This window comes from Ochotona curzoniae, unplaced genomic scaffold, assembly GCF_017591425.1.
Source record: "Ochotona curzoniae isolate NIBS_2020 unplaced genomic scaffold, NIBS_Ocur_1.0 contig_2599, whole genome shotgun sequence".
Classification (NCBI taxonomy): Eukaryota; Metazoa; Chordata; class Mammalia; order Lagomorpha; family Ochotonidae; genus Ochotona; species Ochotona curzoniae.
In genome coordinates this window covers 14,658,762-14,680,163 of record NW_024465520.1, presented here as the reverse complement: position 1 = coordinate 14,680,163, position 21,402 = coordinate 14,658,762, and the positions used below count along the sequence as shown (strand labels likewise).

The following is a 21,402-nucleotide window of genomic DNA, read 5'->3' as shown; positions in this document are numbered from 1 at the left end:
GTAGCCAGGACCAGAACCAGCACCCATATGGATGCCAGCGTTGTATGTGGTGGCTTTACTTGCTGTACCACAAGACTAACTCTTGTAGATTAATGCTTTTAGCTTTTTAAATTAATTCTTGAAATTCAGTTGCAGGGTATGAGCATTTATAATTTTAATAAACATTGTCAATTTACTTTCCAGAGCGATTGTATCAGTTTACCTTCCCAGTAGGAATACAGTAGGTGCTTATTTCCCTGCATTGTTTCCTTTGCTGTTGTTTTGACTCAGGACTATGCAAGCAGAATGTTTCATTTTCAGTACGATTAAGCATATAAAAATTAGTGCATGTCTCAACTTTTCAAGATGTGGTCGTTTTTGTTAGTCAGATTGAGATAAACCATTTATTTAAGAAAGATAAACATTTGTTTTAAGATTTATTTAGTTAGTTGAAAGGCAGAGTAACAGAGGCAAAGATAAAGATCTCTTCCATTTGTTTGTTTATTCCCTTACTGGCTGCAACATTCAGAAGCTTCTGGTCTCCTACAGGGATGGGTGGTACTGATCCCAGTATTTGGGCCATTTCTACTGCCTTTCTGGTCACAATAACAGGAAGCTGAATTGAACGTGGAACGGCCAGGACTTGAACTGGCACTGTCATATGGGATGCCAGCATTCTAAGTAGCAGCTTACTCTGCTGTCTTTCAACTCTATCCATGAGCATTTTCTCAAGAACATATACATATATGTACACATATATACACACACACATATACACACATATATGTATATATTTCTTAAGAATATATACACATATTTAAGTATATGTATATATTTAAAGATTTATTTTATTTTATTAGAAAGGCAGATACACAGAGACGAGAGACAGAAAGATCCTCTGCTCACTGGTTCACTTCCCAAGCAGCTGCAACAGCTGGAGCTGAGCTAATCTGAAGCCAGAGGTCAGGAACTTCCTCCACGTCTCCCACGTGGGTGCAGCGCCCCAAGGCTTTGGGCCATCTTCTACTGCTTTCCCAGACCACAAGCAGGGAGCTGGATGGGAAGTGGAACAGCCGGACACAAACTGGTGCCCATATTGGCTCCCAGCACATACAAGGCAAGGATTTAGTCACTAGGCTACTGCGCTATGCCCCTTAGAAACAGTATTTTTTTTAGTAAATGTAAGAATTACCTAAATAGAAGGAATGTAAAAATTTTCTGATTATTAGGTGAGGGTGACTCCTAAGTCACACACTTCATTCAGTTATACAGTATATATTTAGAAGACTTAAAAGGTATATAACAGTGGACAAAAGGAAAATGAGAAGACCTGATGAATAAGGAAGGAATCTCACCTGTGCACATAGGTACTGCTATGTTATTGTGCAGTTTAAATTTTGAATTTCTTACATGATAGAATCCCATGTGTTTAACAATGTTTTAAAAAATATATGAGGTCCCTTTGATGATGATGAAAAGCAAGTATTTATGGTAAAGATAGTGTTTCTCTGAATGATTTCTTTTTTGAAAATACTAGAGAGCTGTGATATAGCAGCTCCGCCCCCGGCATGTCAACATCCAGTGTGGACACTGCTCCAAGTCCTGGTTGGTCACTTCTGATCCACCTCCCTGTGAATGTGGTTGGGAGGGCAGGGGAGGATGGCCCGAGAGCTTGGGCCCCTGTATCATGTGGGGGACGTGTGACAAGCTCCTGTCTTCAGATCTGCCTAATGGACCTGCCTGGACATTTGGAGAGTAAAGACGGAGATCTAGTTCTCTATAACTCTGACTTAATAAATACTTTTTTAAAAAGGAGTTTTACTTCATATATGCCTTCATATACATGCAACAAAATTATTTTCTTCCTTAAAATATAAATTGTATTATAGAGAAGAGCTAAATTATAAAATCATTATGAACTAATCCATCAGTTTGGATAAAGATTAATATGCATTTTGTCCTATTTTAAAATGTCTTATAGTGCAGTGACTTAATGGTGTGATTGTAATTCTTGCTGAATTTAGTCTTCAGATATAGTTGACAGTAAACAAACCCCTCTTAAATTGAATTGAAATGAATCCATACTGAACCATTTCCAAGTTACAAGAAAATTCATCTTGGGGGCCAGCGTTGTGGCTCAACAGGCTAATCATCCATACTGTGACACGGGCATTCCTTAGGGTGCCATTTCACATTCCAGTTGCTCCACTTCCCATCCAGCTCGTTGCTCATGGACTGAGAAAGCAGTGTTGGATGGCTCAAGTCCTTAGGCCCCTGCACCCACCTGGAGACCTGGAAGAGGCTTCTGGCACAGCTCTGGATGTTGTAGCATTTGGGGAGTAAACCAACAGATTGAAGATCTTTTCTCTCTGACTCTCCTTCTCTCTGTATATCTGCCTTTCAAATAAAAATAAATATTTTTTTAAAAAAATTAATCTCACTAGCTATTACATTATTATTCTTAATGCAGTATGTGCAAATGATTTTGTTATTCTGGGGAAAATAGTCATTTTAAAGTCAAAAGTCTATGTTGCAAGGTTTAGGTATGCTAGTACCAGCTTTTTCTGAGCAAAATTATTTGTGAATCATTTGCAAAGTAAGTATATACCCACATCAAATCTCTTATTTCACATGAAATATATATGAAATTTTGTGCAATTTAGGGCTTTGGAAGCATGAGCTGTTTACATGTAAACTGAAATGTATTCTTACAGCTCTTTAAAGTGTCAATGTTACACAGTCTACTTAGAATCAATTGTGGTATAAGAAACGTATTGATGAGGTTGGCCCTCCCAGGTGGCACTCAGATTTGCCACATCCTCATCCTTGTCTCCTGAAGGGAGGACAGAGCACACATGGCGGAGGTACTCACCTGACCAAGCTTGAAAATACGTACTGCTCATTGTACGTTATGGATCTTTGGATTTTAGTCAACATAAGTATACTTTCTGTACAACTTTTAAATTATTAGTGAATTAGCAATTAAAAATTATTAAAGGGGGATAGTTTATCATTACATTAGGTGAATAACATTTACTTGGTTTGTAGCAGTGAAATGATCTTTTTATTAAATAACTTAAATGACCTATGTCAAGCACCGGAGCTAATCCAGTTTATACATTTTTGTTTTAAATCTTAGAATGAAATCTTAGAAATTGCTCTGGACCAAAAAGGACTTACCCATGATAGAAAAATTGCTTTCATCGATAAAAATAGAGATCTCTATATCACTTCCGTGAAGCGATTTGGGAAGGAAGAACAAATTATCAAACTTGGTAAAATAATTTTAACATGTTTAAATTTTAATTAATGTTATTTTACTTTGAACTACTCTGTGACATATTAATAGTTTACTTGAATAAATCTCTGGGAACATTGCTTAGCTACTTAACTCTGTCTTAGCAGCAAGTTTTTAGCTGCTCCAACTAAATTGACAATGAAAGGAAAGACCTGCAAATTAAAAATATAATGGATCTAGGAAGAATTTTCAGTATTTTCACATTTTCTCATGTGAATTAGTACATGTATTTTCACTATTATACAATGCAGTTCTAATGCATATTGACACTAACAGCGTGTTAACTTTGTTCGTCCTAAGGAACGATGGTGCATACTTTAGCATGGTGTGATACGTGCAATATCCTTGCCGGACTCCAAGATACTCGACTGACAGTGTGGTATTACCCTCATACAGTGTATGTGGACAGAGACATTTTGTCCAAAACATTGTATGAAAAGGATGCAAGGTAATGTTTTAATGCATAGATTCCTTTGATGTGGTAAATAAGCCCAATGACATCATGTTTTTGCCTCTAAGTTCAAGCTTAATTCATATTCAAAAAAATAAGTAGTTCAGCTGAAACTGAATTAATGAAATTTTAGTGATGGAATCCAGCTGAAAATGTTATATAATATGAACTATTTATCCATTATTTTTATAAGGCTTTTCAAGTTTAGTATTGTCTAATGTTAGCTCAGTTAGTTATTTTAATGTGACTTAATGGTTTTTCGTATAGAAACACAAAAGATTTTTCAGTCAATGCTCAATCTTTTGACAACTACACAATACACAAATTATGATTAACTATATGAGCTTAAAGTATTTTTATATGTGTCTCTGTAGTTATAGAGGATTTTTTGGTTTGATATTAAAATACAAAAATTGAAAGTACAGAAAATCAAACATATCCCTAAATTCTCTAAGAAATAACGTAATAATAAGTTCTCTTTATATATATGAGAGTTATAGATTTGTGTTTTTTTTTTTATTAAAGATTTCTTAATCTAGTTCAAAGGCAGAGTTACAGAGGGGGCGGGGGAGAGACAGTGAAAGATCTTTTGTTTACTTGTTTACTTCGCTTCCCAAATAGCTGCAGTGGCTGGAAATTGGCCTATCTCAAGCCAGGAGCTTCTTCTAGTTCTTTCACATGGGTGCAGAGTCCAATGGACTTGAACCATCCAGCATTACTTTTCTAGGAGTATCAGCAGTAAGCTACATCAGAAATGGAACACCAGCACTCAAGGCAATGGCTATATAGGATACCAGTGGCAGGTTTACCCACTGCACCACATGCTGTCCCCAAGTTCTGATACTCTTGACAAAACAAAAGTAAAAGGATTTTTGAATAAAATTCTTGTATTAGTCCTCAGGGATGCTTTGAGTTCATTTTTAATATTTAATCAAATTCACAACCTTAGTAAGATCAGAGAGGCATCAAAATTAAATTCACTTTTAGAAGTTTTTAAAAATTTATTTTACTTGAAAGGCAAAGTTACAGAGAGAGGATGAGACAGACAGATACACACACACAGAGAGAGAGAAAGAGTGAGAGATTTCCATCTGTTGGTTTGCCCTCCAAATGGCTGAAACTGCCAGAGCTGGACCACTCCAGCTTTGAGAGCCGGGAGCTTTTTTTGGTTCTCCCACGTGTGCATAGGCACACACAGACTTGAGCTATCCCCTGTTGGTTTCCATTAGCAGGGAGCTGGAGCAGAGGTGGAACAGCAGCCTGAACTGGAACTGACACCTGTAAAATGCCGGTGCCACAGGCTAAGGATTATCTGCTCAGCCATTGTGCCAACACCATTCTTTAAAAAGAATTTTATTACTATTTATTTATGTAAAGACTTTTAAAATTTTATTGGAAAGTCAGATTTTCAGAGAGAAGGAGAAACAGAAAGATTTTCCATCTGTTGGTTAACTCCCCAAGTGGCCACAATGGCCCGAGCGGAGCTAATCAGAAGCCAAGAGTGTCTTCTAGGTCTCTCACACAGGTGCAGGATCCCAAGGCTTTGAGACATCCTCTTTTGCCACAAGCATGGAGCTGGATGGGAAGTGGAGCAGCTGGCGCCCATATGGATTCCAGGGCATGCTGGCTGAGGAAATTAATGAAAAGAATCAAGCAAAAAGCCAAGTTACTTAAGCATTTACATAGTTTACCTGAATATTCAGAAAAAAAGATCACTTCAGATGTTTTTAGAAGTAGCTCTCAAATATGTAATATGTTTTGCCACTTTAGTCTGTATGTTTTGTATCTAGATCTAGATAGCAAGCTGTGTTCAGATGTTTTCTTAAATATATGCATTCTCCCTGGAGTTGACTATTCTGAGGGTCCTTGTTAGATTGGAGACTTCACATATAAATATGGCAGAGGTCTAACTCCCTAAATTTAACATATATGAAAAATTTTGCTCAAAAGGTATTTTTAAGTTGTACTTTGCTTTTGCTTCAACAGTGAATTTAGTAAAAATCCTCACATTGTGAGTTTTGTTGGAAATCAGATAACTATAAGAAGAGCTGATGGCTCCCTGGTTCACATCAGCATATCCCCGTATCCTGCCATTCTCCACGAGTACGTGAGCAGCTCGAAATGGGAGGATGCTGTGAGGCTGTGCCGCTTCGTTAAGGTGCCTGCTGTTTCCCCTCTGCTGCCTTGTGTGCTGTGGGTTAGTTGGTCTGTAACAGAGGAATACTGGTACTAGAGAAGGGCTGAACAACTGCAGGTGGGATTCTTTTATAAGTGAAGACTTGAGCACCACAGAGGGTTAGATGTTGTCTTTATTCTTTAAGAAAATGTGAATTTAGATCAGTGGCTTCTATAAATAAGCACATACAAAAACATCTGTGAAACTTGTTTAAAAGTCAGGTTTCCCAGTTCTACCTCCCTCCCCTAGAGATTTGAATTATTCCATCTGGAATGTCACTTAACCATAAGTATCATTTACAACTAAGGTAATAGATCAATATTTTACAATTTGATTGAACCCCAGTATTTTCTAAACCATGTTTGCCTACAGGCATCTTTGAGCGTTATTGATGCCCCTCAACAGGGTATGTGGGATGACTGCTAGGTGCTTTTCCTTGCAGGGCTTGGTGGGTGTCAGTGTGCCAGGATGGCATTGTCTGAGAACCGTGGCTTACTCCAGGTTCACCCGAAGGTATTCCTCTGATAGCCCTCTGAAGAATGGAGGTCTTATTACAATCTTGAAGAATTTAAAATAAAAAAAAATAAACCCTTTAATCTTAAGTAGACATGAAAATTTTCAGAAATGTTTATTCAAAACAAGGTTTCTGTGTGATATTAATATATTCCAATAAAGTAGCCACAGAGCAGGTTCTAGGTTGCTAATTTATTGTTGTTCATTTTTTCAGTGTCACATTTGGTGATTTAATTAAAAAAATTGAAATGTAATTTTATTATGATTGTTTAATAAGTGTCATTTTAAAGTGACTCAGCCAGGTAGTTGAGTTGATTGTTGTCTTTTCACACCAGGAGCAAACCATGTGGGCTTGCCTAGCTGCTATGGCAGTTGCAAATCAAGACATGACAAGTGCAGAAATAGCCTATGCTGCCATTGGTGAAGTATGTCAATGAGTCCTACCTATATTACTTCTGAAAGTTTCTTCTTGCCATGATTTGTTGTTTCTGGTTTTTATCCACTTAAATATTCTTCTTTTAGATTGATAAGGTTCAGTACATCAATTCTATAAAAGATCTTCCATCAAAAGAATCAAAATTAGCCCACATTCTGATGTTCAGTGGGAACATCCAGGAGGCTGAAGCAGTGCTTCTTCAGGCCGGCCTTGTGTATCAGGCAATCCAGATTAACATTAAGCTCTACAACTGGGAAAGGTAACAAAAACGCTTTTCATCAAGTTCCAAACTCAACTGATGTTAATGTGTTGTTCTGCCACTCAATGAATTGTATTTTCCATTGCACTAGATCCTGTGCGTATACCACAGATGAATTTATTTGTATTTGTTAATAGTTTGCAATGAAAGACTTGTGCCTTCCTTGACTTGTGATTTATTAGAAGTTGGATGTAAAGAAGTAGAAAGAGTCTAAGATGGCTGCCAAATTTCTGCTTTCGGTAACTAGAAAGATGATGGTATCATTATCGTAGAGAAGTTGTGAGTTAAGTTTTAACACATTTGAATTTGAAATAGTGGTGAAGAGATGCATGGTAATGGTTGATTGAATGGATTTGTGTTGATGAGGAAAATTTTAGCTAGAGATGTAGACTTAGGAGCCGGTAGTAAATGGGCAATAGTTAAAGCAGGGTGAATGGATCAGATTGCCTAAGGAATGTGTGGAGTAAGACTACATCTATTGGGCCCAGTTCAATAGCCTAGTGACTAAAGTCTTCACCTGCAATTGACCCCAATTCTCCACAGTAGAAATGGAGGTAGTCTTTCAAACTCTCTGAAGCCATCATCACCTTAATATTAAAAGCAGATAGAGACAAAACAGAGAAAGAGAAATATACAGCAACATCCCTGATGAACATAGATGGCAAAATTCCCAACAGAATACTAGCTAACCAAATCCAACAACACAGCAAATAGATTATTCATGTGAATCAAATGGGATTTATCCCTGGCATGCAGGGATGGCTTAAAATACACAAATCAATACATGTGATACACCACATAATAAAGAGTAAAAAACATACAGTCATGTTAATAAATGCAAGACAGCATTAGATAAAATCCAGTACTTCATGCCAAATACTGTCAGAAACATGGACTAGAAGGAATATTCTATAACACAATCAAAGCAATATTAAAAAACCCAACATTGGCCTAGGCACGGTAGCCTAGCAGCTAATGTCCTCTCCTTACATGCATTGGAATTTCAGATGGGTGCTGATTCTAATCCTGGCAGCCCCTCTTCCCATCCAGCTCCCTACTTGTGGCCTAGGAAAGTAGTCAAGGGCAGCCAAAGTCTTCGGATCCTGCACCCAAGTGGGAGACCCAGAAGAAGCTCCTAGCTCCTGGTTTTGGATTGGCTCAGTTCAGGGTGTTGCGGCCACTTGTGGAATGAATCATTGGATGGAAGATCTTCCTCTCTGTATTTCCTCCTGTCTGTATATCTGAATTTCCAATAAAAATAAACAAATCTTAAAAAAAAACCCAACATCCTATGAATAAGAAAGGCTGGAAGCTTTACTACTAAGATCTGGAACCAAATAAGGCTGCCTACTTTCACCACTGTTATTCAACGTAGTGTTGAAAGTCCTAGCTAGAGCTGCTAGAAAAGAAAAGGAAATTAAAATAATTCAAATGGAAATGAAGAAATCAAACTATCATTGCTCACAGACAACATGATTGTGTACATAAGAGAATCAGAAGACACAGCAGAGACTACTGAAACTCAGAAGAGTTTGGCAGGATAACAAGATACAAAATCCATGAATACAAATGTATGGCCTTTAGTGCATACAATCTACTACATGGGTGAGAAAGAACATGCAAGAACAGTCCTTTTCATAATAGAGGAAACGAAACTTATAATACCTAGGATAAAGCTGAAAGATGTGAATAACTTCTGACAAATATTAGAAAACATTAAAGAAATCGAAGAAGTTAAAAGATGGAGAAATGCATCATGCTCATAGACTGGTAGAGTCAGCATAATCAAAATGTCCATATTGTCAAAGGTAACCTACGGATTCAATTTAATCCCAGTCAAAATCCCAACATGCTTCTCAGAAATGGAAAAGAAGATGCAAGAATTAATCTGGAAACACAAGAAACTGCAAATAGCAGTTATTTAAAGAATAAAACCAAAAGGGGAGGAATCGCAGTATCAGATGTTAAGACGAACTACAGAGAAGTAGTAAACAAAACAGTGTGGAATTGGTACAGAAATCGACAAGAAGAAAATGAAACAAAACACAAACTCCTGAAGAGAGACCGCACATGTTCAGCCACCTAATCTTAGACAAAAGAACTGAAAATAATCTAGGAAAAAGGTTCAGTCTCTTCAACAAATGCTGTTGGGATAATTGGATATTTATTTGCAAAAGTTAGAAACAAGGTCCCTCACCTTTCACTGCATGCAAAAATCAACTCTCAGTGGGTCAAGGACAGAAACATGCACCCAGATGCCATTAAATTACCAGAGAAAACATAGAGAACTCTCTACAAGTCAGGGAGAGGCATCAAAACCAAAATAAAAGAGCCTACATTAAATGAAGAAGCTTCTGTACAGCAAGGGAAGTTGTCAACAAAGTGAACAGGTAACCAACAGAATGGGAAAAAATCTTTTCAAACTACAGAGCAGATAAGGGACTAATATCCAAGATCTACAAAGAGCTCAGAAACACAATAGCAGCAAAATAAACAACCCTGTGATGAAATGGGCAAAGGACATGATCAGGCATTTTTCAAAAGAACAAATTCAGATGGTTAGTAGACGTATGAGCAAATCTTTAGGCTCCCTAGTCATCAGAAAATTGCAAATAAAAACCACATTGAGGTTTCATCTAACTTTAGTGAGAATGGCCTACATACAGAAATCAGCAAACAACAACTGCTGAGGATGTGGGAAAATAGGTGCCCTACTTCACTGCTGGTAGGAGTGCAGGTTAGTGTGCCCATATGGTAGTCAGTACGCAGACTGCCCAGACTACTGAAAATTAACCTACTTTAGGACTCTGTTATCCCACTTTTGGGAACATACCCAAAGAAGATGAAATCAGCATATGAGAGAATGACATGCAACCCGTATTTATAGTGGCACAATTCGCAAAAGTGAAGACATGGAAACAGCCAATGAAAGGATGAAGGAACTCTGGTGTATCAACTTTATGGAATACTACTCAACCATAAAAAAAAAAAATGGAATCCTGCCATTTGCAGCAAAATGGTTCCAGCTGGAGACCATCATGCTTAGTAAAATAAGCCAGTACCAAAAGAACAAATATCATGTGTTTTCTCTGATATAAGACAGTTTGTAGGCAAACTACAAAATAAATAGATGTAGGTAATCAAATGCATGCATAAACTGTTACAGATGAACAGTGTAATGGAGGCTAGTGTACTGGGCAGCAAAGTGCTTACAGTGCACATCTCCATTCCCAAAGAAAGGACTCCCATTATGAAACATGTTCATATGTCTGTACGACAAGATACTAGATACTCTACCCAAGTCTAACACATCATGATACAATTAAATACCAGAAGGTTTATCTTGTCATTACTACTAAGGGACTTCACTACTGTAATCGTTTGGGGAATAATAGCCAGGGATACAGGAAATGGGGAGGGAGGAAGAAGAGGAAGAGGAAAGACCCCTATATTTAGAAAACTATATTGTGGTAAAAAAGTAATTTTTAGAAAATTCTACAGAAACAGTTTTGATTGCACAACTCTAAATGCAATGACTAAGATTAAAAAGGTAGAGATAAAAAGATATATATACTTGGATTCAGTGTAAGAATCATTTTGTGAAGTTAGAATTCAAAGAATGGCCTGCTTAGAGGGTTTAGTAATTTCCATCTTTGAAGATCTTCAAACGTAGTATGAATTACAAACTTGTGTGTTTAATTAATGTGCTTAGTCAGTTGTGCATTAATTGACTAAGTTGTTAATGACTTCTTACATGCCTGTTTATATACATATTTATTTGCCTTTTCTGCTAGGACTGAATATGTGGTTCTTCCTATAAGCTATGGTTTTGTTTAGGTATTTTGCACCAGGAAAGGCTGGCTGGGGCTTGAACCTGTGTGCCTCAACCACAGAATAACCCACATCTGGCATATATATATATATACCAAAGTACTACTCGACAGTGGGGTTTTTGGGTGGGAATTTAGGATAGTGTGTAAGGTGTTGCACAATTTGGATTTTAACAAATGTTATTGTCTTTTCCCAGCAAGTAGAACATACAAGTGACAAGTTCAGGAGAGCTTGAATTTACAGAAAGCCAACCCTCACTTCAGGCAGATTGACTAAGGACTAGAAGGCAGTAGGCACATCTCTGCTGTACGTCAACATGCAGAGGGTTGGGTCAAGAAGAGAACTCAGGCATGGATGTTGTGGCTCTGTGGATTAAGCCACTGCTTGGAAACCCACATTCCATACTGGAATGACAGTAAGGCTTGGCAATCCAACTGTCTGCTAATGTCCTTGATAGCTGTGGATGATGATGGCTCAAGTATTTGAGAGTCTGTCACTCATGTGGGAGACTCTGGATGGAATTCCTGGCTCCTGGCTTTGGCCTGGCTCAGCTTCAGATGCTGCAGCCATTTGGAGAGTGATCCAGCAGATGGAAGATGTCTCTCTCTCTCTCTCTTTATCTCTGTCTCTCCTTGCCTCCCTCCTTCTCTTTCTGCTACTCTGCCTTTCAAGTAAACAAACAAACAAGTAAATATTGTTTAAAGGATTCAGCAAAATAGATTAGGAAAGTAGAAAAGATGGAATTCTTTACATAATTTATTATGACAGTTATCAAGTACATAGACAAGGATAGAAATTAGTTTAATACCTTCTCATGTACTTATCACTCAACTGGTAAATTACCCATTTCTGGTAATTCTTTATCCCTACCCCAAGTCCTCTGCTACTGCTTTAAAAAAAAAAAACAGATCAGTTATCATATCATTTTGTCTATAAATGTTTCAGTACATGTCTCCAAAATTTGGCTCACTCCCTAAATGATCATCAACAGCCAGGAATACAGTCAAGATCTGCAGCTCCACCCAGGTTTCCCACTCAGAGATGGCTGGAACTCAGCCGGCTGGGCCATCGCTGTTGCCTGCTGTCATCTACTCTGTGAGGAGCTGGAGCCTGGAACGGAACCCAGCTGTTCTGGTTAAGATGTGAGGACATAGGAAGTGGGCACCTTTGCTGCTAATCTGAGTATCTGCTCCCTAGGTGTTTATTTTTAACATGGCTGTGATACTATTATCATGTTTTTAAGATTAACAGTAGTTACAGTCAGTGTATTCTACTGAACCCCATATTTTTTTGTTGTTTTTATGGTTTATTTGAGTCAGGATTCAAGAGAGATCCATATACTATGACTGGTTGACATGTTCTGAAGTTTTCTTTTAACCTCAAATTCTCCTGTTTCTTTTCTGTGTTTTCTTGCTATTTTTCCATTGGGAAAAATTGAGTCTGTATGATTTCCTGTAGTCTGGACATCTATTTCCTGTAGTGACTAGCGATCTCTATTTTTGTGGTGTTAGCAGCCAGATTCATTCATTAAGGGCCATAAAATTTTAATATTCCAATTTTATTATTAAGCAAAGATAGAATTTAAATAAAGTCCGTGAATTTCTGCATTTCTTTGAGTTTCTTAAAGGAAACATTTTATTTTGCTCATATGATTTCTTTAGTTGCAGAGCATTGTCGTTCTGGGTTTTGCTTCTGTTTTCCGTGTTTTTTTGGTGGTGACATGCAAGTCAGTTTGAAGAGGTGTAGGTAAGCCGGTGTTCTGCCTGACTTCGGCTTTGGAGACTTGTGGCAGTCTGCTCCCAAAATCTGAAGTGAAGAGAAGCAGGTCACAGCCGCAGATAACTGTATGATTGCTTTATGTAAGCATTAATAAAAATAAGTTTAATCTTTAACAGCAGATCACTTAAAGTGATTTGACTTTGTTCAACTTATGCAAAAGATCACATTTTGAAGTTACAGCATCATTTTTACATAACTGACTTCTTTTTAAAATACATGGACTTATTCCAGCCCTAGAATATAATGTCACATTTGTTTGGTTGCCAAATAACCATTTTAAAACTAGAAGCATACTGTTCCTAAAACCCTTATATAATTTTAAGTTCTGATGAAACGTGCTGCAGAGACAGTTTTTACCCAGTGTGTGCTTATAGAAAATATTTAAAACATCGCAATTATTTCAGTGTTTACCTTTAAACATGGCTGTTTTTACCAAATAATTAATACAGATTTTGCTGTAATAAAAAGTGAAGAAAAAATTATGACAGTAAAGATGAACAGAACTTAAGATCTGGTATCTCCATGCATTATTGGTGTCATATTCTGTTATTTCTACATACTTCACTATGTCGATGCTTATGTACGCAACTTTTAAAAGACTTGGTTTTGGATAGCCGAGCTGTCCTATCCCGATTTGATGCAATCACAAAGTGAGAGTGGAATTTCTAAGAGGCCAGAGTGGTTGTTCACCAGTCACCACTCAGGTGCACCCACGTCAGAGCCTCGGGTGTACGAACCGGGATTCCTCCTCCTGAGCCACGGTGAACTGCTCTTTGCCGCCTTCTGTCTTTCACTTGTGTCCTCTGCATTTTCTTACCTTCGTGTTTCCTCTCTGCCTGTTCTTTGATTTAAAGTCAAAAAGGAATGCGTACTTTGTATGAGTCCTGGATAGGTAGTAAATACTGACCATGGACGTAGCAATATAGTATATGTCAACATATTTTATGAATTAGTTTGGTTAATTTGGTATTACCATTTTTATGTTAACATGCTCTATCTTCATGGCTTTGATACCTCAATTCTGTCATTTGTCAATCAGCATGCACTATATATTTACATTTCTTTTAAAGTGACCATCTAATTTATTACAAAGGCAAGCCAATGCATGATAGGAATGAATTATTTTCTTACTGAAGATTCATAAATGGAAATGCCCAGTCAGTAATCAGTTTTGTTTCAAACAACAAATTTATATAACAGTATGCTCTGACAAGTCATGATTGGATTATTCAGAGCTCGCTTCATTTTAGAAAGCAAGAAAACATCAGAACTATTGTATTTTTTATTTTTATGATGACAGTTACCCATATTTTAAGGCAAGCTGACCATGAATAAGATAGGAGCGTCACACTCGCAGAGTTGTTCCTGACTCCACTAATACACATTGTCCGTGGGATTGCAACAGCTGAGGCACTCACTATTCAGAACCTGCAGCAAAATAACCTAGGACTGAGGATTAATCTTTGAGTTCTCTGTAATACTCATTAATGTATAGATTTTGTATCTTTGGTGGTGTACACTCTTTTTCAGTAATCCAGTTAGTTCTCATCTTCTGTGTAAACATAACTTTATAAATAATTTAGGGACAAACATGATGACTATAAAATGTAAGTGACAACTTTTTCTAAGTGAGAGCTTAGGAAAAAAACTTTGTGAGAGCTTACAGCCATGTATTTTCATAATTTTTAAAATTCACTCTAACAGTAGCATAAGGATCCCAGTTTTTAATTTTATAAACATTCATTATAGATTTGTAAAATGGTCAAAATAATTGAGTCACAATGTGGGGAAGTTCATTCACTTGAATTTTATATTGATTAAAAGAAATTCACAATATTTATAACATATGCACTCTGAATTAGTCACCAAAGAGAAACGAAATTCATATCTTCCCTCAGTGAATAAGGAACACGTTCGTAAATAATCATTATACTGTAAGAGGTGCTGTTGCAAAAGTTTGTATGAATGGTAGGAAGCAATGATAAAGTAATGGACATTTGTTTCTGCAAGAGAAGTTAGATAAGGAAAAGGGGTCATGTTTAATCTGGCGCTTGAAGTAATTGGAATTTGCAAGCTGGACAAGGTAGAAACTGACATTCCATGTTGACAGGTAAGCAGAAAGAACAATGATTTGTCCTAGTCCCAACTCTAAAACTTCTATGGAGTCTGACAAAAGAAATGCTGATAATCGTTTTTTGTTTTTTTTTTTTCTCATAGGGCACTGGAATTGGCCATAAAATACAAAACACATGTTGACACAGTTCTCGCATACCGTCAGAAGTTTTTGACGACATTTGGTAAACAGGAAACAAATAAACGATATTTGCAGTATGCAGAAGGTGTAAGTGTTATACCCTGTCTTGCATATACCTTGTAAATATATGAACGTTTATTGTTAATAGTACTAAGAAGAATGGTTCATATCATAATCTCTAGAAGATTTTTTTATCTTGTTATGGCATAGACTTATTTTGATAAGTGCAGATCTTACTGATCTTAGGGTTACATGTAGGTCTTTAACCCAGTCATGGGCATAGCAGCGGGGTAGGCCAGGCTGCTACCCCAAAGTGCCACAGCAGCAGGGTGGGCCAGGCCAAAGCCAGGACCCCAGGGCTCACTTTGGGTCTTTGATATGGGTAGAAGCGCCCAACTGGCTGAGCTCTTACCTGCTGCTCCCCAGGTGTGCGCATCAGCAGACAGCTAGCATCCCCACATGCCCCTCTCTGGGAGTACACATGCTTTGCTCCTCATCTGCTGTCTTACTGTAGGCTTTTCAGACGCTCACTTCTGCGGTCACTATGAACGGGGTATGAGAAGTCCCGCCAAGCTGACGGAGAGCAGTGCAGCTCTCGGTCTCATCCTGGTTCTCACTGTCTCCCTTACCCATCTTCAAAACCTTACCACTTTGAAGACAGCACATTTTCTTTTATTTTGTTTATTATTTACATCTCCTACTATTATCTTTGTTATGGTCTCTCCATAAAGTCAAGGAGTTTTCTTTTGGTTTCTGCTGAATCCTTGTACCTGGGATAATCCTTACACATATTAAGCATGAAATAGTTGTTGGATAAATAATTGAACCATATAGAATGATATTTAGGATAAAGGTTGAAAATAGCTGATGGTGGCTTTAATTAAAAGTTCTCTTTAAAAAAATTTAATTATATAAACAGTGGAGTTCAAGAGAGAGAGAGATACACTCACATGGGACTGGGGAGGAAAGAGGGAGAAATGTTTCGCCCTCTGAGTCACTTCCCAAATGCCTGCCGTGGCTAGGCTTGGGCCGGGCTAAAATCAGGAGCATGGAAGCTCCACCCAGGTCTCCGACCTGGTGGCAAGAACCTGAGCACCTGGGCCAATTCCCACTGCCCTCCCAAGTATGTCAGCCGGGTTCTGCAGTGGGAGCTCAGCAACCAGAACAGATGCTGGCATTCCAGGCGGGAGCTTAATCTTCTACACTACAACCCCAACCCCTTTAAATGGTAGTGTGCACTGTGAAGAGTGAAGAGTCCTAGCTTTCAAGGAGATGAGACAAAGGCAAGGCCAATGGACCAGTGAGGAGAAGGAGATTGAATGAGAAATATTTGAAGATGGGTGTCATAAATGAGCCGTGAAGATGATTCAGGGACACATGTGAAGAAGTTGAGTTGAGACAGAAGGGAAAGAGATTGTATACATAAGCAAGTCTGTGAGTGCAAAGAAGAAAAATGAAGGGAATTCACACTTAATGGCCTTCGCAGACTTAGGATGGTTTCAAGTTACAATTTTTTTTTATCTTGATGTTTATTTGAAAGTAATACACACTCAGTAGAAACTGTGCTTTCAATTTTGATGTTTTTCTGGGAAAATAGCAGATAGGACAATAGTCTCATGGTATTGGGTCTTGGCAGTGAACTGCAACTTCAGATCAACCTCTTGATCATGAGGGCATACGACCAACGGTGTACTCCTATGCATGATTTCAACATTCTTTGTACCAAAATAACTTTTCTTGTAATTCCATTTTCCTGCACACCTTTATATCATGTTTCTAAGCTGTTCTGTTTGGTAGGCTAGTTGTATGAGAAATTAGTTTTTTACTTAGAATATTTTCAACTTATAATGGATTTATTGGGACATAATTTCATCCTCAGTCAAGGAACATCTATACATTTTTTTGTGAAATAGGAAGCTGATTTTCAGCTGAAAATAGAGAGATGGGGTAAAGGCTGTGGAGCCTTTTCGTATAACTTTAAAATTGTTCCTAGTTGTGAGCCTAGTCTGGTAGCTTAATGGCCAAAGTCCTCACCTTACATGCACTGGGATCCTATATGGGCACTGGTTCATGTCCCAGCTGCTCCACTTCCCTTCCAGCTCCTGGCTTGTGGCCTGGGAAAGCAGTAGAAGATGGCCCATGGTCTTGGGACCCTGCACCTGCATGGGAGACCCAGCAGAGGCTCCTGGATCCTGGTTTCAGATTGGCTCAGCTCCGGTCATTGCAGCTACTTGGGGAGTAAACCAACGGGTGGAAGATCTTCCTCTCCATCTCTCCTTCTCTCTATAAATCTGACTTTCCAAGAAGAATAAATAAAATCTTTTTAAAAAATTACTCCTATAATAAGAATTGACTGGGGATTAGAATAAGACGGGCCAAGTCCCTGCAATAGAAAAGCATAGGCTTTAATGTAGAAGTTACCTGACAGTTATCAGAGAACATCTTACCTAATACTATTAAAATCATTCTGAAGCAAAATCTAGATTATTTGAAGAACACTTTTAAAATTTAATAAATGCCAAGATGAAAGCATAACATTTATTTTCATTAGGATGGCTACCAACCGATACTCTTGTTTGTGTTATTACAAGTAAATACATCCTTTACTTGTCAGACATCGGAGTGGCAGTTGTTCAGTTTACCATCAGGATATGGTTTTATTGTGATTGATTTGAGAAATATATGTAAATCAATTTAAATCAGGAAGAAGGCCAAGATATCATCAAGTTCTGTGTTCGTCTTCATAAGTGTTTTGTCTGACATGGAAGTGAGTGTTTTGTCATTTAAAAATGCCAAGTTTTGACCTGATTGAAAAAAATGAGTTCTTCACATAACTTAACATTTGCTGTGTTTCTCCATGCACTGTTACTTGCATCCTAGGACAGACATTTATCTTCTAGAGTAAAAGAAATTCTTCTGTAACACTTCAATCAGATTTACTACTCACATATTCCATTCAACTCCCATGCATGGAAGTGAAAACCTTTTGATATTTGAGTCAGTCACAGGGCTTTATGTGTAAATCTTTGTAAATAAGAGTTGGTTTAATCCAGGATCTGAATTGTCCACAGTCTTGCCTCTGAAAGGGGACACACGTGTTCTAAATTAGTGATCTTCAAACTTTGTTGAGTGTGCCTAATGAAATTACTCATGGAACTTAAGGCAAATTCCATTCCTAACCTCAAATCTCATGGCTTACTACGTAGAGCGGGACCAGGGTACACAGGCTGTATCATACAGAAGAGAAGCAAATACAAATATTTAGTAATTTTCAGTTATTCTTTTATGTGTCTCCCTCTGGTACATATTCATCATTGTCTTTTTAAAAAATATTTGTTATTTTTATTGGAAAGGCAGAGTTATACAGAAGTAAAGAGAGAGAAAGAGAACTTCCATCCATTGGTTCATTCCCCAAATGACTCCAACAGCCAGAGCTAGGCTGGTCTGAAGCCAGGAGCTTTCTACGCATCTCCCATGTGAGTGCAGGGACCCAAGGCCTTGGGCCAGCCTCTGCTACTTTCCTAGGTCTTAAGCAGAGAGCTAGTTTGGAAATGAAGCAACTAGACTTGAACCAGCACCTACATGAAATGCCAGTGTCACAGACAGGCTTAGACTGCTATACCACTGTGCCATCCCCCATTATTTGTTTTCTCAAGATTTATTTTATTGGGGCTGGAAAGGCTCAACTGGCTGGTCTTCTCTCTGCAAGCATCAGCATCCCATATTGGTGCTGGTTCATGTCCCGGCTTCTCCACTTCCTATCCAGTTCCCTGCTTGTGGCCCGGGAGAAGCCAGTGGAGGATGCCCCAAAGCCTTGGGTCCCTGTACCTGCATGAGGCACCCAGAGGAGGCTCTTGTCTCCTGGGTTAGTATTAGCTCATGTCTGGCTGCTGCAGCCATTTGGAGAATGAATCAGCAGGTAGAAGATTTCTTTCTGTTTCTCCTCCTCTCTGTAAATCTTCCTTTCTAATAAAAAGAAATAAATCTTTTAAAAAATATTTATTCAAACAGCAGAGAGACAGAGACCAACAGATCTTGTGTCCATTGGTTCATTTCCCAAAGGGGTGTAATGGCTGGAGCTGGGCCAGGCTGACCCAGGAGGCTGGAACTCCATCCCTGCATCTCCCAAGTGTTTGGGTTGTCTTCCACTGCTTTCCTGCGCATATTAACAGGGAGCTACTGAAACCAGCACTCCAATATGGGATTCTGGCATCATAGCTGGTGGCTTAATCACAGTGCTAGCCCCTTCAGTATTGTTGTAATCACTATGGTGTGTTTAGGTCACTTTAAAGGGTTATTGCAAAAATGCACTTTTGCAAAATATGCTCAGGGAAAATTAATACTTCCGTATCTTTCCGCATTATTGCTTGTCTCAGGAATAGTGGACATATGACATGAAGACCTGGTCTATTTTAAGCATGGCTTGGTGGACAGGGCCGCCTTTTTTTCCCGTTGTTTTGGAGCAGTCTGTCTTCTCTCTCACATTGTGCCTGAGCATTTGTTCAGAATCCTAAGACTCCATGGGACTACTCGACTGAGCCTTTTGTAAACAACTGCAACTGGATTTTTATCTTAAAAAAAAAAAAAGATATATGTATTCATTTGAAAGGCAGAGTTACAGAGAGAGAAAGAGTGTTCACTCCCAGATGGCCACAATGGCTAGGCTGGACTGGGCCAGAGCTGGCAGGTGGGAGCTTCCTCTGTGTCTCCCTTGTGGGTGGCAGGGACCCAAATACTTAGAGCATCTTGCACGGCTTTCCAGGTGCATTAGCAGGGAACTGCATCGGAAGTGGAACAAAGGGGTTGGAACACTGGCATTGCAGGCAGCAGCTTTACTTGCTGTAAAACAATGCTGGCTCCAAGATTTTGGTCTTTGGAGTCTTAAGGCCTATCTCGCTACTTGTTAATATGATTAATAATTCTTTTTGTTCATATCATGAAACATGTTTCATGGTTTTTAGTATTCTTTCTTTTTTAAAAAAATGTACTTTCATGTATTTGAAAGTAAACAGAGAGAGAGGGAGAGAGAAAAAAAAAAAATCTTCCACAGTTGCCAAGTGCCCACAGTAGCCATGGCTGGGTTAGATAAAGTGAAAGCCTGGAACTGGGTCCAGGTCTCCCAGATGGGTGTCAGGGATGAGAGTACTTGAGCCATCACCTGCTGCCTCCCAGGATGAGCATGAGCAGGAAGCAGGAATTTGAAATGGAGCTGTCACTCACACTCAGACACTCAGAGCTGGGGTTGGGGCCTTCCAAGTAGTGGCTTGACTGTGGTACCGAAAGCCAGAGCTGCAATGCCAAACACCCACCCCCTCTCCTTGCTAACTTTTTATGATGTCCACATTTTCACTAATGTTTTGGAAGTCATAGGTTTTATTTATCTACTCTTGGTTACTCTAGATTAGAAACCAATATCTTGGGCCCGGCGCGGTGGCGCAAGTGGTTAAAGGTCCTCGCCTTGCACGCCCGGGATCCCATATGGGCGCCGGTTCTAATCCCGGCAGCCCCGCTTCCCTTCCAGCTCCCTGCCTGTGGCCTGGGAAAGCAGTTGAGGACGGCCCAAAGCTTTGGGAACCTGCGCCCACGTGGGAGACCCAGAAGAGGCTCCTGGCTTCGGATCGGCATAGTATCGGCCCGTTGCGCTCACTTGGGGAGTGAATCATCGGACGGAAGATCTTCCTCTCTGTCTCTCCTCTCTGTATATCCGCCTTTCCAATAAAAAAATAATAAAAATAAATCTTTAAAAAAAAAAAAAAAAAAAGAAACCAATATCTTGTAATATGTAACCATGTTACATTCTTCTGTTACAGCTCCTAATAGATTGGGACAAAATCAAAGCCAAAATTGAGCTAGAAATTACAAAAGAGCGAGAGCGATCATCCCAGGCCAGCAAGACTATGGGTCTGAAGCACTAACTGCCATGAAGACTTCGACATTTTTGCCTTTTAAAATTTGTTCTGGTTAACCAAAGATAACATATTTTTGTTGCTAAAGTCATAATCTAAAGTTATAATCTGTAAATAAGTATAAGTACTTGTTGTATATTTAATACTGAAAGAACATTAATAAAGATTAAACAATAATTTATGTAATTTCACCATTTATATTTTTCTAGTCTAATAATTAGCAAAACATACACATAATACACTTGTATAGTGTTTGTATCCAGTTTTTTTCATTTCTTTTATTTCACTTTTAAATTATTATTATCATTTTTTGATACAGTTCAATAGGCCCTGGGATTTCTCTGACCCCTTCTCCCACCGAATTTCCCCTATATTATTACAATAGTATCATTCTTCATAATTAGTCATAAGTCTACCATTGCGGGCATAGACAATGGCAGAATCCAAATACCATCATCAAAATATAGTCAACAGTTTCATTGGGAGTTCATCTCTGATCTGGAAGCAGAGATGCATCCTA

At 38.6% G+C, this 21,402-nt stretch overlaps 1 protein-coding gene across 2 annotated transcripts in view; it reads left to right on the top strand.

Annotated features, from left to right (window-relative positions):
* The window catches only part of IFT80 (intraflagellar transport 80), a 100,896-nt gene extending 79,837 nt beyond the window's left edge, over positions 1–21,059 (top strand). For both annotated transcript variants that reach the window (XM_040974880.1, XM_040974881.1), the window contains exons 14-20: positions 3,119–3,254; positions 3,578–3,725; positions 5,715–5,886; positions 6,753–6,842; positions 6,940–7,112; positions 14,940–15,063; positions 20,787–21,059. In XM_040974880.1, the coding sequence (XP_040830814.1) occupies positions 3,119–3,254; positions 3,578–3,725; positions 5,715–5,886; positions 6,753–6,842; positions 6,940–7,112; positions 14,940–15,063; positions 20,787–20,891 (948 nt within the window). In that variant the 3' untranslated portion in view covers positions 20,892–21,059. The remainder of the gene's footprint in view (positions 1–3,118; positions 3,255–3,577; positions 3,726–5,714; positions 5,887–6,752; positions 6,843–6,939; positions 7,113–14,939; positions 15,064–20,786) is intronic.
* The last annotated feature ends 343 nt before the right edge of the window (positions 21,060–21,402 follow it).